Source organism: Taeniopygia guttata, chromosome 5, assembly GCF_048771995.1.
Source record: "Taeniopygia guttata chromosome 5, bTaeGut7.mat, whole genome shotgun sequence".
Classification (NCBI taxonomy): domain Eukaryota; kingdom Metazoa; phylum Chordata; class Aves; order Passeriformes; family Estrildidae; genus Taeniopygia; species Taeniopygia guttata.
Window position 1 is genome coordinate 29,136,853 of NC_133030.1, and position 14,534 is coordinate 29,151,386.

Here is a 14,534-nt window from a genome sequence, read left to right on the forward strand (position 1 = left end):
TGTTAACCACATTATTCAAGCAGGGATTGGACTTTATTTCTTCTTTATTTCCACAGCTGTTTTTTGAAGAAGGAGTCTATCTCCAGGTTATCTACCTCACCAAATATTGATCAATATTGTAAAGGTAGTACAACAGAGAGGTTGTCATCTGTAGAATACCTTTACAGAAGTGGTGAAGACATTTCTGGGAGTGATGACCTTAATGATGAAAAGGAGATCTCCTTTTCAGTCCAGAGGCAGCTAACTGAAAAACAAAAAACATCTTCAATTGAAAATAAAAAAGGAGGAGAGAAATACTCTAATGATTCAGCTATTATGGCTTATACCATTAAAAATTATAAAAAAATTGAAAAGTTGGATGACAGCCCAGGGCAAGCTGGATCTCAAAACCAGACCTCTAAAGGTTCCTCTCCTGCTCTTTTTAAGGAGAAAGGTGAGCCTAAAACCCTTATTACAGGGAGAAAAATGACAAAATCAAAGGTGCTAGATTTAAGTCAGCCTTCCAGCAGTAATGTAGCACAAAATAGAGCTCAGGTATCTAATAAAAAGATTAGAATGGATATCAATGGAAAAGGCCACAGGTCTTCTCCAGAAAGCTTTCCTAAACAAATGAAGAAAACAGTGTATGGAAACCCACCATCAGTGCATCTAAACCAAACAGTCAACTGGAGGAAAGAGGCCAACTCAGTCTTGCCAAGTCATGAGAAATCATCAGTAAAAGAGAAAGAATTTCTGATGGCAGCGACATCAGTAGGAAATCTCACTAAGATGAACTCACAGACACCACTCTCTTATGTTGAAAAAAGGTGGCACAGTGCTGAGATGCTAAGTGCTGGAATGCCCAAGACAGCCACAGATATGCTGGAGAACTGGCAAGAGGATGATGAAAATGAGATTTCTGATACTGACAGTTCCTATTCTGTAGATTCACTCTCCTGTGCTTATGCAAAAGCTTTCCCAGAGAAACTGAAACTGGAAGACTTTGACAGAAATAAATGTCTTGCCAACCCAGAAGATTCTGAGAGTGATGACAGTCAAATGTCACAAGACTCTCTAATAGAAAAGGAAAATAAAGCCAAAAAGCAAAATACAAGCCAGTTTCACAAGTTAAAGTCCCATCATGAGCCAGCTAAGCTTTACAAAAGCAGAACTGAGAGCCATATTTCATCTTTGGTGACATCATATGCCTCTCATAGGAGACTGGGAAAGGCTGAAAGAAGCTTTTCTCTGGATAGCTTAGCTGATGGAGAAGAGATGCCAGCAGAAGATCTGGTAGAAGAATCCAAATCTGACTCATCTGATGAAATGCCAGCAGAGATTTTCTGGAAGTTACAAACTCCTAAATTATCAGCTATACAGATTGAGGAAGACCATGAATCCAAAACCTGCGACAGAGATACAGAAGGGACAAATTATGATCTGAAGCTGAGCAGTTCCTTTTATTTGAACACCAAGCCACAGACTGCTTCCAGTGATGCTTGCAAACATTTGCTGAAGGGAACAGAAATCTCCTTTGTAGAACAAGAAAGGTCTCCTGAAAGAAGACTGCATTATGCAAGTGGAAATCCTTTGCTTACCAATGGTGCCTGGTCTTCCTGTGACTCAAAGGTTGACATCAGCAGCCCCAGAATAACAGCATCTTCTTCCCATGAAAACTTGGAATTTCAAGATGCTTGTCCATGCTCTTCAAGCAAGCCAGAACTTTGGCTAAAGAAAGATGATCTAAAGCAGTCAGCTGCTGAGGTGTCCTTTGTTTCTGGATCTAAGCAGATTCACAGCATTACTCACAGTCCACATCATGTAATCCAAATAAACTCTGTTTTCTCCTCTGACACATTGGAAGTACCTTTACCTGAAACAAGAACTGCAAGCAGGACTTCTGAGAGCAGATCATTAAATAATATTTTTAAGGCATGGACAAACTCTAATGAAAGTTCTTCCTTGGAATCTCCAAATGTAAATTCCTTATTTACTAGCTCAGTAGGATCAAGTTCCTCTTTTGTTCCTACTTCAGCAGAGTATGATTATTATGAACAGTCAAGGTCACACCATCCTGAACAAGAACTGGGTGAATTGTCTACTCACAGGTCTGCTACTGAATGTGCACAAACATTTAACTGTTTGGAAAGCACCTCCAGTGCAGACTGCTTGTCACTGGCATCTAAGAAAGAGGAGAACTCTGCCACCACAAATCATCCAGAGTTGCCAAAAGATCACCCTCTGAACAAACCACCTTTTATCTCTGTGTTTCCTGTGCAAATTGTGGAGCAAAGGAATGGTTGTGTAGATGCAGATTTAGAAGATGACTTATTCCAAACTTTTTCAAAAGATGACCTTGACAATGACTACAATAACTTGATAATAAAATCAAGTGTGACAGATTCAGGCAGTGGAAATGCATCTGTCAGTGAACCTGCTGCTGAGTGTTCTATGGGACTTGCTCATAATATGACCTCAACACAGATATCTGCAGTAAAACACATCAAATTTGGAAACTGCAGGCAGCTTTTTCCAGTACAAAAAATACCAACATGTTGTGATGAAGGTTTCTTCCTTGGTGACATAACAGACAAGAGCTACTCTCTAGTGAACAGTTGCAAGCTTCAGATGCTGGCTGGGCAAGGAGCAGAGTCAGCTGATACAGAAGAACCTGCCAGGTCTAGGGAGAGTAATTTGGAAGCAATGCAAGAAACAGATCATGAGCAAATACCTGCAGAAGTAACAGCAGAGACAGATTTTTCCTCACAGAAGACAACATATCAGTGTCACCCTCTAGTTGTTGCTGCCAGTGCAAGCTATGACCAGTCTGCAACACCAATAGAGATGTCTCAAAAAGAGAGAATCTGTATGGAAATAAGCACAGATAGCTTGGCAGACATTGTGCCAGAGGTGCCTTCGCTCAGAGATCATGAAGAATACGTATCAAAGGATGAAGACTTCTCTTCACTAAATCATTATGAATTCAAACACAAACCTGATTCAAAGGATTATTCCCCTGAATGTGATCTAGCAGATAGTCGGGCGAGTTGCTTATCCCAGCAAATTTCAGAAAATTCTACCTTATGCACTGATAACATAAGAGAAGAAAGCAGTGAAAGCAAAGAACACAATATATTGAATTCTCAGGCTGTAGTTCAGAAAGAATTTTCATCCAAATATGAAAACCTAGTGGTGAATGAAGTAAGTTATTTCCCACTGAACGTAAATGGGAAAAACACCAAGTCCTTTCCTGCTGCCATTTGTGAGAATACAAGTGATTTTCTTCCCGAATCTAATTCAAGCCTATTTTACGAAGTTTCAACAAAAGCTAATTTCTTTCAAAGTGCATGTGAGACCGAAAATTGTGATAAACTATTGGAGCATGTCACAATAGTGAAAGGAGATTGTGATGCTACATCTAATCTTACTGTGGAAGTCAGTGTCACAAAAAGTTGTTCTGATGTACATTCTGGCTGCTTCTGCCCAACATGCTCTTCAAAATCAACAGGACAGAAAAACACTACACACAAGACAACTGACATTTCTGCAGAATTTGATGCCTCTGTTCTCTTGGAAACAGAAACACAGAACAAATCTTTACTTGAATCTAGAGAAGAGGAAGACGCATTTTTTGAAAGTGATTGCCCAGTGGACTTTCATGTTGAATACGATGCAAATTCAGAGTTGGGAAGGGTATTTGAATGTAACACAAATGCATCAGCTGCCATTTCTCAAGAGGAGAGCTCATATAGAAAAGAGTCCAAATTTTTCAGAGACATAGAAATGGATACAGAAGAAGCCATGACTCATTATCAGAATACAGGGGCAGCCAGAGATGAGGAAATAACAAAACCAATTAATAATGCAAGCAACTTAGAAAAAAGTGCATTGGAAATTAAATCCAGACACGCTGGAAGTTTACCTGACAGAATGATAGCCCAAGTCCAAAGTGTAACTGAAGACAGTAAAAAGGATTTTAAAGACATTGGTCTAACTCAGAATCCAAAGAAACCTACTGATATCACAGCTTGTGAAGTTCGCTGTGAGTTTAATACAAATCTGTGCCTGACACATGAAGAACTGCACAAAGATGAACTGCAGAAAGCCGACACAGGGGTAGAACATACTCGGGAATCAAAAGCAATTGTGCATTCTGGCAGCCAACTTGAAACAAGCAGCTTCTGCCAAAAAGAAATAAGTGAGAAAATAGAAATAGGTATTTATTCAACAGAGCTTTCTGTTGCTCCCAAAACCACTCCTTCAGCTGTGTGTTCCCACACAACAGATATTATTCAGAATACTCCGGGATTGCTTGATACTTGCAAAGGGATTTTACAGACTAATGGAACAACAGAGAATATCACTGAAACAATACCAATCCCAAGGAGGCAAGGAAATATTTCAGCAAAACTTGAAAATGAAGGACAAATGAATTCTAAGAATATAACTGAGCATTGTGTACCAGACTGTTTTCCCCAGGAAGACAAGGTTAATGAATGTGAAGTGATTGGGAGTGAAGAACAAATTACCACGACAAATACTGAGGAGCTGGTTATTATGAAGCAAGAAGATACATGCGTAGACGAAAACGTTTATTTCAATGAACAGTCTCCAGCTCTGCATCAAATGTATTGTGACAGAGGGGACAAAGAAGAAATTTCAGATCAATTTAAGATCCCTGAAAGGTACCTGATGGCTTCTGAAGTAGAACCAAATGTACTGTTAGAGGATGATTCAAGATACCAGGACCCTACTGAAATGAGTGAGGATGGTGACTCAGCTACAGAGACGGGAAATGTAGTTGATGCATATGAATCAACTGATGCAATTGAAGATAGTGCTGATATTGACCAATACAAAACTGAACAAAAATTTACCAGTCTCGACAGACATACATGTATGAGTTGCTCAGTGCAATCTCCTGAGCATGGCACTTCAGAAAACTTGAATGTAGGTATTGTTAGAAAAAGTTTTGACATTTGTGAATTGGATCAAGTAGGCTCCAGAGCTGAGGAAGAGACAGTGCAATTGATGAAGCTAGTAGAAATTACCAAAGCAGACAAACAAAGGCAGATATATGTAGAAAACATGGAGGAGGTAGAGCTGATACAAAACCTGGATGAACTCTTCCCTGAAAACAAAGGCAGCTACCAAATGACAGATGATGATAGCAGATTAAATGAAATATTAAGAGAAAGCCAGTGGGTGTCTACCAGCTTTTCTGGAAATAATGAAGACATTAGCAAGCAACAAAGTCTACCAGCATCACAGAAGTATACAGAAAAAAACCAAGAACTTCAAGACACCCCATGCCAGTCTATAAATCAGCCTTTATATCTTGGAGGAGGTGATGATTCCCATCTTATTCAAGATGTTCCCACTGCATTGAGAGGATGTACAAAACCATCTAACAGCAGTCTTGGAACTAGGCCTGTTCTGCCTTACTACGAAACATTAATGGAGGGTGAGACTGCTGTTGGTACATCTGTTACAGCCAACAAAATGGGAGAAGATGAACATCTTCGAGGTAAAATACCAAATGAGAGTGTAGCTCTTCTGCAAACCAGGACCATGCAACAGAGGCAGGAGGAAGAATCATTTGTATTTAAAAATGGACCTGATTATGCCATATCTGCACAACCTGTCAATGAGAACAGCTCTTTCACTCCCTACAGCGCAGGTGGTCTTGAGTCTGGAGATGTTGCACTTCAGCAAAGGGCCAAAGGAAGCTCGTTTTTCTTGGAAAAATTAGATTCTTCTGAAGATATAGTACAGGATATTAATAATGTTTATGAAGAACAAAGTATGGATTTAATGGTTAATGAATTATTAAAAGACTGTCTTAATTACATAGAAGATACAGCTCAAGATGTAAAGGATACCATTGTGCCTGATTCACTAGTTTTGGATACTTCAAACCCGCTGTCTTCCTCAGAGAAAGAAGTGATGAAAGATACAGGGGTGGGAAAAACCCATTCTTTACTAGAAAGCACTACCCAAAAAATATTTCAGGATAATAATGTGACTCAGAAAGTACCTCACTTGGGAGGTTTGTCACTGCATGATGAGAAGACATTTTTAAGTGCAAGCTATCCTACAGCAAACAGTAAATGTGAAAATGCTGAGTTTCCTGGTGTAGCTGGATATCAGCATGAGCCCACAGAAAACCAGGAACATGAAGCTTCTGAAGAGTGCTGTGTAGACCAGTCAGGGAACGCTGTTCCTGAGAAGGCTCCCACCCTTTCAGAAGGCCTGAATAAGTCTCCAAAGGAAAATCCACATTATAGTAAAGACTTTCTAAATTATAATAGGAACTTGGGCACTTCTGAATATTCTCCTGGTCTTCTGAATTGTCCAGCATCGTCTGCAGATAGTTTACTTGTCAGCAGTGGAGACAAAGGTAAAAATGATACTGTTCTCTCTGAAGAAACAAAGTACTTTGAAAGTGAATCAACAGATTTGAGTTTATCTGTAACTTTTCCTGGTGTTTCTCAAAAAGGAGACGAAAAGGAAAATAATTCTGCAGTTACAGAGATCACATATGGTCAGAGTAATAAACTCCCTGAAAAAGTTGTGGAAACAGAGCAAAAGGAGCAAATTGTCCAAGTTTATTTCCAGAATTGTGGTGACATAAAAGATAAAATTCATGAGTTCTCAGAACACTGCAGTAACACTAATAGTGTGACTGTACCAGAATCAGGTCTGCTCACTTTCCAGAGCCAAGGACAGACCGGCCGTAATGAATCAAAGTCCCTTCCATCACACTCTGCTGAGGATGCTCCACCTGAGACACCATTTCAAAGCTCCAAGAACTTCAGTGCTTTTAGCACATCTTCTTTACTTGGGGACTCAAAATCTCTAGTATTTAGTCGGGTTGAGGACTCACTTCAGGACAGTTGTTCAACTGAGAAAGTGTCCTGCAATTCTGCAGATGTGTGCTCTGTAAAAGAAGGAGATTTTCCCCAATCATTAGCAAGAGTCAATTACCCAGTCTTAACAGCATTTTCAGAATTTCCTTCAACTGCAGATATAGGCCATGGTGAAACTAGCACATATGATACTTCACATTCAAATATACTGAAACAGTCTCCATTTGCTGTTTGGCAAATACAAGACACTCAGTCCGATAAAGCTGTGGTATTTGATGAGCCAATGTATGCTTCAGGAAGTATTTTACTTTCTCTTGCAAAAGAAAACAGGCATTTTCCAGTCTCAGACATAGACTGTTCTTCATATAAAAATTCTGCTGTAGATGGGGAACCTGCATATGGAAATAATAGCAAAAAACCTGACAGCGATATTGAAATTGATCAGCATCATCGGGATAAAGTTCCACCACAAGAAGCTTGCAACAAGCACATAGAGAAAATACCAAATGATAATTCTCTTTTACTACCATCATTACCATTTTGGGATGGTAATTGCCCTAGAAGGGCAGTTCTTATTAAAGGGGGACAAATGAGAAATACACTTAACAGAAGTAAGGAAGAACTGCATTCAAATATTGAGTCTGAACATTTTGCAGTAAAGACAGAACAGAGAAAAACATTAAGTAGAGAACCTGCTGAAAAGCAAACTAATGTATCTTCAAATTCTCCAAATGAATTAACAGGCTCGGAAACTACAATGTTGGAAAATCTGTATCCAAGAGATGTTCAAGTGGATCCTGGATACACCTGCAATTCATTTGGTCAAGCATATCCAACATACAGAAGCCCTGATCCCAGGGAACCATATCACACTGTCTTGGGTTTTGAAAGAAACCATGCAGATCTGCAAGATAATTGTCAGTATGTGCCTGCAGGTGAAGAGATAGAACAGGGGCCAGATAGAACAAATACAGATGGTGGCAAAGAGATTTTACTTCGCAAAAATAATATATGTTCAAGCATTGATAGTGCTGCTGCTGGTGCTGAGGCAAACACTTGTTCAACAATGGGAGACACTACAATGAGGAATAATACCCTGAAATCAGAAAGACTCAATTTTTCTGTAAAAAATAATGAAACAACCTCCATAAATTTTTTACCAGAAAACCATGATTTAACTCTTCAACAATCCAAATTGGTGCAATTCAGGAGCAAAAGATCATATTCTACCACAAGGAGTACAAAGGGTTGTAAACAAAGTGAACTGAGACCTTATTTACGAAGTCACAGAGTATCAGCTCCAGATATTGCTGTTTTCTCTGATACAGGATATACTTTGGAAGCTTCATCTAAGGCAGATCCTTTGTTATATTCTACATCTAAATCACTGCAAGATTTGAATATGAGTGTAGAGCCTCCGTCACCAACTGAAGATGATTTTTATGAAATTGAAAGATTTTCAAAGAAGGAATCAAAAAACTTTCTACAAGGTAAATCTAAACCCAGATTGCAGAAAAAAATCGCACAAACTAAGAAACTTGCAAACTGTGATCCCAAAACCTTACAAAATTTAGCAGCAAGAAGCCAAAGTAGCCAGTCTTTGAAAGACTCTACTAGTCAATCTCCATCATCCTTACAGCCCACAGCTTGCATTTCTGTGTGTGAAGAAGCAAATGTCCATTCAAAAAGCAATTCTGTAGCTCAGTGTAGTGAAGGGGAAGGAGAAGAAGCTGGATACCAACCAGAAACTGATTTATTTTTGCAAGCTAATAAAGATGCAATGCATTTTAGATCAAGTGATATCAACCCATACATTTACCCATGGCAACAAGATGGAGCCTGCAAGATTGGCTGGAAACAGTATGCTTTTGGAAGTGCAAGTGATGTCTCTTGCAAACAAATTCCTTTGAATACGGAAAATCGTAAAGTTATGAGATGTTCCAGTGTAGACAATGGATTGAACTCTCAAAATTCTCCTTTTCGTTCTCATCTAAGTTCATATGCTACAGCAAAAGTTTTGTCAAGCACTTTGAGTAGCATTGAAGGTCTTCAAGAACGGGACAATGTCAGACAAAAATTTCAATCAGCATACTCAAGTGACAGTACCAAACAGTACAGCAACATATCCAGTGAAACATTGGAGACTAACTCAGAAAACAACACTGCTGAACTTGAGAATTCTTCCACACAGCCTGGTAACTCTTCAATGCAGGTTGATGAAATTGTACTATTGTATCCTTCAGAGTCTGAAAAACCTTCCAAAAAACCACCAGGGATTACAAGGAACAAGGAGAAAGGAACACAAACAACAACTACAGGAAGGTATAAAAGGCAGAGAAGACATCAGAGAAGCTATACAGATGTTTCTGCAAAAAAGGAGGAAACAAACAGAGATCTATTTCATCAGCCTTCTTCTTGGACAAGCATGCAAAACCTGTCCATGCATCTGTCACAGCTTCTTCTGAACACTTCTGAGCTGCTGGGAAACCTTTCCCAACAGACTATTATAGACAGTGAGCAGAATGCCAAAATCAACCAAAAAAGAGCTGAAGATGCTGTAAAGGCTATTAGGTCAGATAGCTGTACTCAGACTACAGCAGATGTAGGCACTCAGACTGAGATTTTGGAAAAACCTCAAAGCAAACATGAAGAAAAACAAGTGGAAGCAAAAATGGAAAAGGATTTGAGGGCAGCTCAGGCAGTAAATGTTGATTGGAAAGAAATTGGTGCAGATACAGTAGGAGAGATTCCCAAAAGGAAAGAGGAAACACCCACTCTTGAAGAAAGAATGCAAGAAAAAACAGGGATGAAAAGCCTGGGCAATTCTGACTTCCATGACAGTCTTGACAGCATTTTGGAAGACTCCTTTATGCATCTGCCTTGTTTACCCAAAAATTCCACCCCTATCTTACATTTTCAAAAAACATCACCAAATGCACAGCAGAACGTTGCTTTTGCTAGTACCAGAGTTTCACCGCTCACACCATCTTTGCCAAGTTCAGGGCAAGATGGTTCTTCATGCACTGTAGTTAGCAGCCCTACTAATAGTACCTCTCAATCTCCAACATTTTACACTCGGGATAAAAGAAGTGTCAATGAAACAGAAACTCCAGCTGAAAGAAAATTTTGGTACAAAAATACCCTACTAGTCGATAGGGCCTCTTCCCCTATTCTTACTCTTAGTGCTAGTCCCAGCAGCCAGACTGCTTTTAGCAAGTCTGGCTGCCCTACTAAGGAACCTCTTGGATATTCCAGTGTTGCTTCAAGTCCCCTTCACACCAAGAGAAAGCTAAGGGCAGATCCACAGTTCAGCATGCAACATTACGTGGACAATTTTTCACAGACAGAAACAGACAGTGAATCAAGCACCTCTAGAGAGCACAAGAGCATAAGAAAGAAATCTGGAACTTTCTCAGATAAGAAAGCAACCAAAGAACTTTCAGGACGGGATGGTTCAAAAGACTTGGAACAGCAGCATAGAGTCAGGGTTGACACCCACACTACCATTTGTGCAGAGCAGCTGTATCACTCCAGCAGTATGCTGGAGGTGTCAGGCCACAGTGAAGTTGTAACACGTGATATCAGAGACCAGAGTTCAGTGGCGCATTCCCTTCATTGTATGTATGTTACAAGGGGTGGAAGAGGCTCTTCAGGTGGAATCAGGCACAAAAAGTACTCTGGGAATTCTGATACTGCTTTGATTCATAACTACTCTTCTCCAAATGCTGATTTACTTTATAATCAAAAAATTAGCGCCACTTGTTCAAGTAAGATAAATGCTGCCACATCCTCAGAACCTCTGGTAGAAGCATCTTCTGTACAATTTCATGATTTCTTCTGGAAGAATGAGGACAGCTGCCCTCCCCCCCTCTCTGATGTGAGCGACGTGCAGACTTCCTTCCGAGATGACAGTACAGATTCTGTCACTGGAAGCGAATGTGACACTGAAATCCCTCTCAGCAAGAGCTCTACTTTTGCAAAGCCATACAGGCCTCGGAGCTACAGTCTCCGTGACTTGCCCATACACAATAAATTCAGCAACTGGTGTGGTGTTAAGAGCAGCCCTCCTCCTTTGTTACTTGGCTTGAGCGGCAGCATGACTGATTTAAGAGGTCAGGCGGAAAAGAAGCCTAGGAGCACACGATCAACAGAAGTGGAAGGGAATTACCAGTCTTGTGACAGCAGGAGCAGAGAGATCAAGAGACTTCAGAGGGAGCGTGCCCAGATCATGTCTAGCATTCACCTGGATCTGCATCAGCATCCCCTCACAGTGGAACTGGCTGAAGCAAAGCTCAATTATGGCATTGGGGAAACAGATGCCCTACTGAGGGTCCTTCAAAGAGGAGCTGCAGATGAGCCAGGGGCAATTCCAGTGAAGCAGCAACTTTATGAAAGGTAAATTACTTTATGTAGTATTAAGTATTTTTAATACACTTCATGCAGCTTAAATAGCATTTAGTAACAAGCACTTAATCATTTGGTCACACTGAGTGAAGTATATGTGAAGAGATACCTATCAGGCTTATTTTAAAACCTGTTAAGCAATGCATTTAGGAACCCCAAAATTTTGGGGTTACTCCAAGAAAACAGGGAAAAGTATTTGATGTAATTCAAATCTAGTCTTACCTCACTCTTAAAATTTCTAGCAGCCATGAGAGTTATCATGTGTACCTGGTGATGTGGGAATATATTTAATTGATTTATTGCAATGTAAAAATAATTGATACATCCTATTTTTGGAAATATTGCATCCTATTTATGGAAATATGCCATAAATAATAAATGTGAATAAATGTTGCTGTATGAATAAGCAAAAAAATTTAACCGCCCATAAATATACAAAATAAATTTTTTAGAAAACAAGATACTTGGTTCTTGTGATTGTAGAACTGTGTTTGGGAAAATGTTAAAACAAAAATTTTGAAGCACCTACATTAGTCTCCATCCTCAATTTGCCTCTCAGCCATTACCAGCAGTTATCACACCCCTCTTCTACGTTTCCTGCTGTCAGAAAAGCAGTGGCATTTTGGAATTTCTACATCATCTCTCAGCATGTAGACAAAGAGGTACTAGATGGCTTAGATTCCTATAAAAATTTTACATTAAAAGTCTACCTAATACTTAAGTGCTTTAAAAAATCAGAAAATGTAACTTTGCAGGGTGCATTTTGTCACTCTAATCACGTTTCCCTAACAGACACATGAGAACTATTGAAACTCTGAGGAAGGAAAGAGTAAAAAGGCTACAAAGATACCAAAGAAGCCGAAGCCTGAGCCCCCAAAAGCATTTGAGTCTGTCCCAGACTCTGGATGGAAGTCAGAGGGATCTAGACCTCCCCAGCCGACGCCGAGAATATCTGCAACAGCTGAGAAGAGATGTGGTGGAAAACACCAGGTAGGGCCTTGGAAACCTCTCTCTAGGCCTGATGCTCATTAACATTATGCTCATTAACAGTGCTCACAATGGGTGCACATTAATGGTTCTTGCTGACATCCGAGTCTTCAGGGGCAGAATTCTTCTCAGTGTGGTGCATTTACCTTTGGGATAGAAAATGCTTTCAGGAAAAACACATGCCTGATTTTAGAAAACATTCATTAAAATCTTGGGTCTAGTTTTATTTCAGTACATTACAAAAGTCTAATTTATTATATGTGTGTAATGGACAGGGACAGCCAAGTATTCTCTCTGGACTGATTAGAGACCAATCTTGCTGTGATTTAGGAATGGTATTCTCCAACTGCTAAAATCAGTGCTACTTCCCCTACCCCTCCAACTGGAGGTACAAAAGGTAAAGATCATGGGTTGAGATAGTAACAATTTGCTAGAAACAGCAATGAGATAAGAAAAAGAACAGTAACAGCAACAGCATTAATAACAAAAGATGTAAGAAAAAAAAATTCTTCAAACTGAAAGCCCCCTGACAATAGAGAATATGGGATGGCTCCCTCTGGCACATGTCAGCTGGAAGGAATCCCTTCTGCCCAGAAGAGTGCCTTTCCCCCACCACAGCAATGATGTGAGGTGGTACAGAATAACCTTTCTGTCCTGGCCAAGCCCCCTCCCAACAAAATTAACCCTGTCCTGGCAGGAACCAGGACACTCCTTCACTGATTTAAAAGCCACAAAGTTCAGTTTCATTTTAAATATAAGATAAGCTCTCCAACAGTTCACTATTTAGAATTTCAGTTTCTTGTTCCCCACCATATTCCCTAAATGTTTTGCTTCCTTTATGGTCAGGAGACAGACAGTTATTTTCCCAACACAATAATCTTGTATGTGATATGCCAAAGTCACAACCTTGTATTATATGGAGACCTGATTTAGAAACCACTGTAGTAATCTCAGTAGTAAGCTGGACTTGCAATCTGAGTAACTTTCCAATGCTTATGTCTACTTAGCCTTTAGTGAGCAAACAAAAGCTTTTTGGAGGCTGGTGTGATGGGATTTAATTGCTTTTCTGGAAGGTTTTCCTGTTCTAAATTGAAATATAATTTTCTCATGGTATTTCAAGTACTTATGTGTATTTCCCCTTACTTGTCGATCCTTACAGAGCTCAAGAACCAAAAAGAAGAAGCATTCAGCACCCTTCAGACATTGAACTGTTGCTCCAAGACTATCAGAGGGCACGAGAGGAAACCAAAACTGAAATTGCAAGAGCTAGGGACAAACTTAGGGAGAGAGCAGAGCAAGAAAAAAGGCGGATACGGGAACAAATATTTTCTCAGTTACAGAAGGTGAGCATTATATTGAAAGTATACACAGTCTTGAAGTTCTCAGGATTTTCTTTGTATGTCATTTTTACTTGGTCTTCTAGCATTGAGTAGTTGCATTGGTAAAATAAATTCTTCAGTCTTTAACAGTTGTGTTTGACCAGAAAGCTAAGTGAGGCGCTTGAGTAGACAAAGAGTAACAAATGGGACTGAAAAGGCATCTTTTTATAAAACTTCTTCTTCTTAAAAGCATCCTAGCATTAGTTTGATAGTATTTTCTTCACTCTTATATGTGAAGAAAACAGCAAAAGCTGCATTTTCCCAGACTGCCAAGTTTTACAGGGTCATTGGTTTATATGAGCCTAGGCTTTCAAACAAACTTAGTTATTTAATGTTTTCTGTATGGCAAGTTTGTGTCAAAACTTCTTGGAAGAAACTGGATTTCTTTAGATTCCTCTTTCAACTTTCAGTGCTGTAGTTTATTTTTGTTTGTTTGTTTGTTTGCAATACTGTGATTCCTACTGTGACTCAGGAAGAAGCAAGACTGAAGACTCTTGCAAGTACAAGCACTTTATGTACAGACTCCAGCCTCAGCCTCTCCTCTGGCCCAACATCTGGTTACAACAGCAGTAATACTGCCACATACACTGCAAGTAACTTCAGCAGCCAGGAAGGGCAGGTGAGAACCCAGTGCTGGGTGAGACTGATGTCCCCTGGTGCTTCAAGCACAGAGTGTAGGAACAGAGATGGTTTTTGAGATGATTGGAATTCTGTCACAGCTATGAAGCAGGACAAGTTTGCATTACCAGTACACAGGTGGGTGACATGGGGCGAGAGAGCATTTCATAATGTAATTGCAAAGGACAGTGACACTTATCTTTCGGGGAGTTTTTTTTGTAATTCATGGATGAAAAATCAGGTAGTTACTACTGCCTATGTAACTGTCAGAGATTTGTCAAATATTTTAGAAACAGCA

The 14,534-nt window shown here is 39.7% G+C and overlaps 1 protein-coding gene across 5 annotated transcripts in view; it reads left to right on the plus strand.

The window, feature by feature from the left end:
• Positions 1-14,534, plus strand: part of STARD9 (StAR related lipid transfer domain containing 9) — a 96,014-nt gene that overhangs the window by 75,060 nt on the left and 6,420 nt on the right. For all 5 annotated transcript variants that reach the window (XR_012056329.1, XM_030275482.4, XM_072930017.1 and 2 more), the window contains 4 exons: positions 57-11,243; positions 12,045-12,242; positions 13,399-13,582; positions 14,091-14,237. Coding sequence is in view for 4 of the 5 variants with exons in the window: in XM_030275482.4 (XP_030131342.4) it covers positions 57-11,243; positions 12,045-12,242; positions 13,399-13,582; positions 14,091-14,237 (11,716 nt within the window). In the remaining variant the exon portion in view is untranslated. The remainder of the gene's footprint in view (positions 1-56; positions 11,244-12,044; positions 12,243-13,398; positions 13,583-14,090; positions 14,238-14,534) is intronic.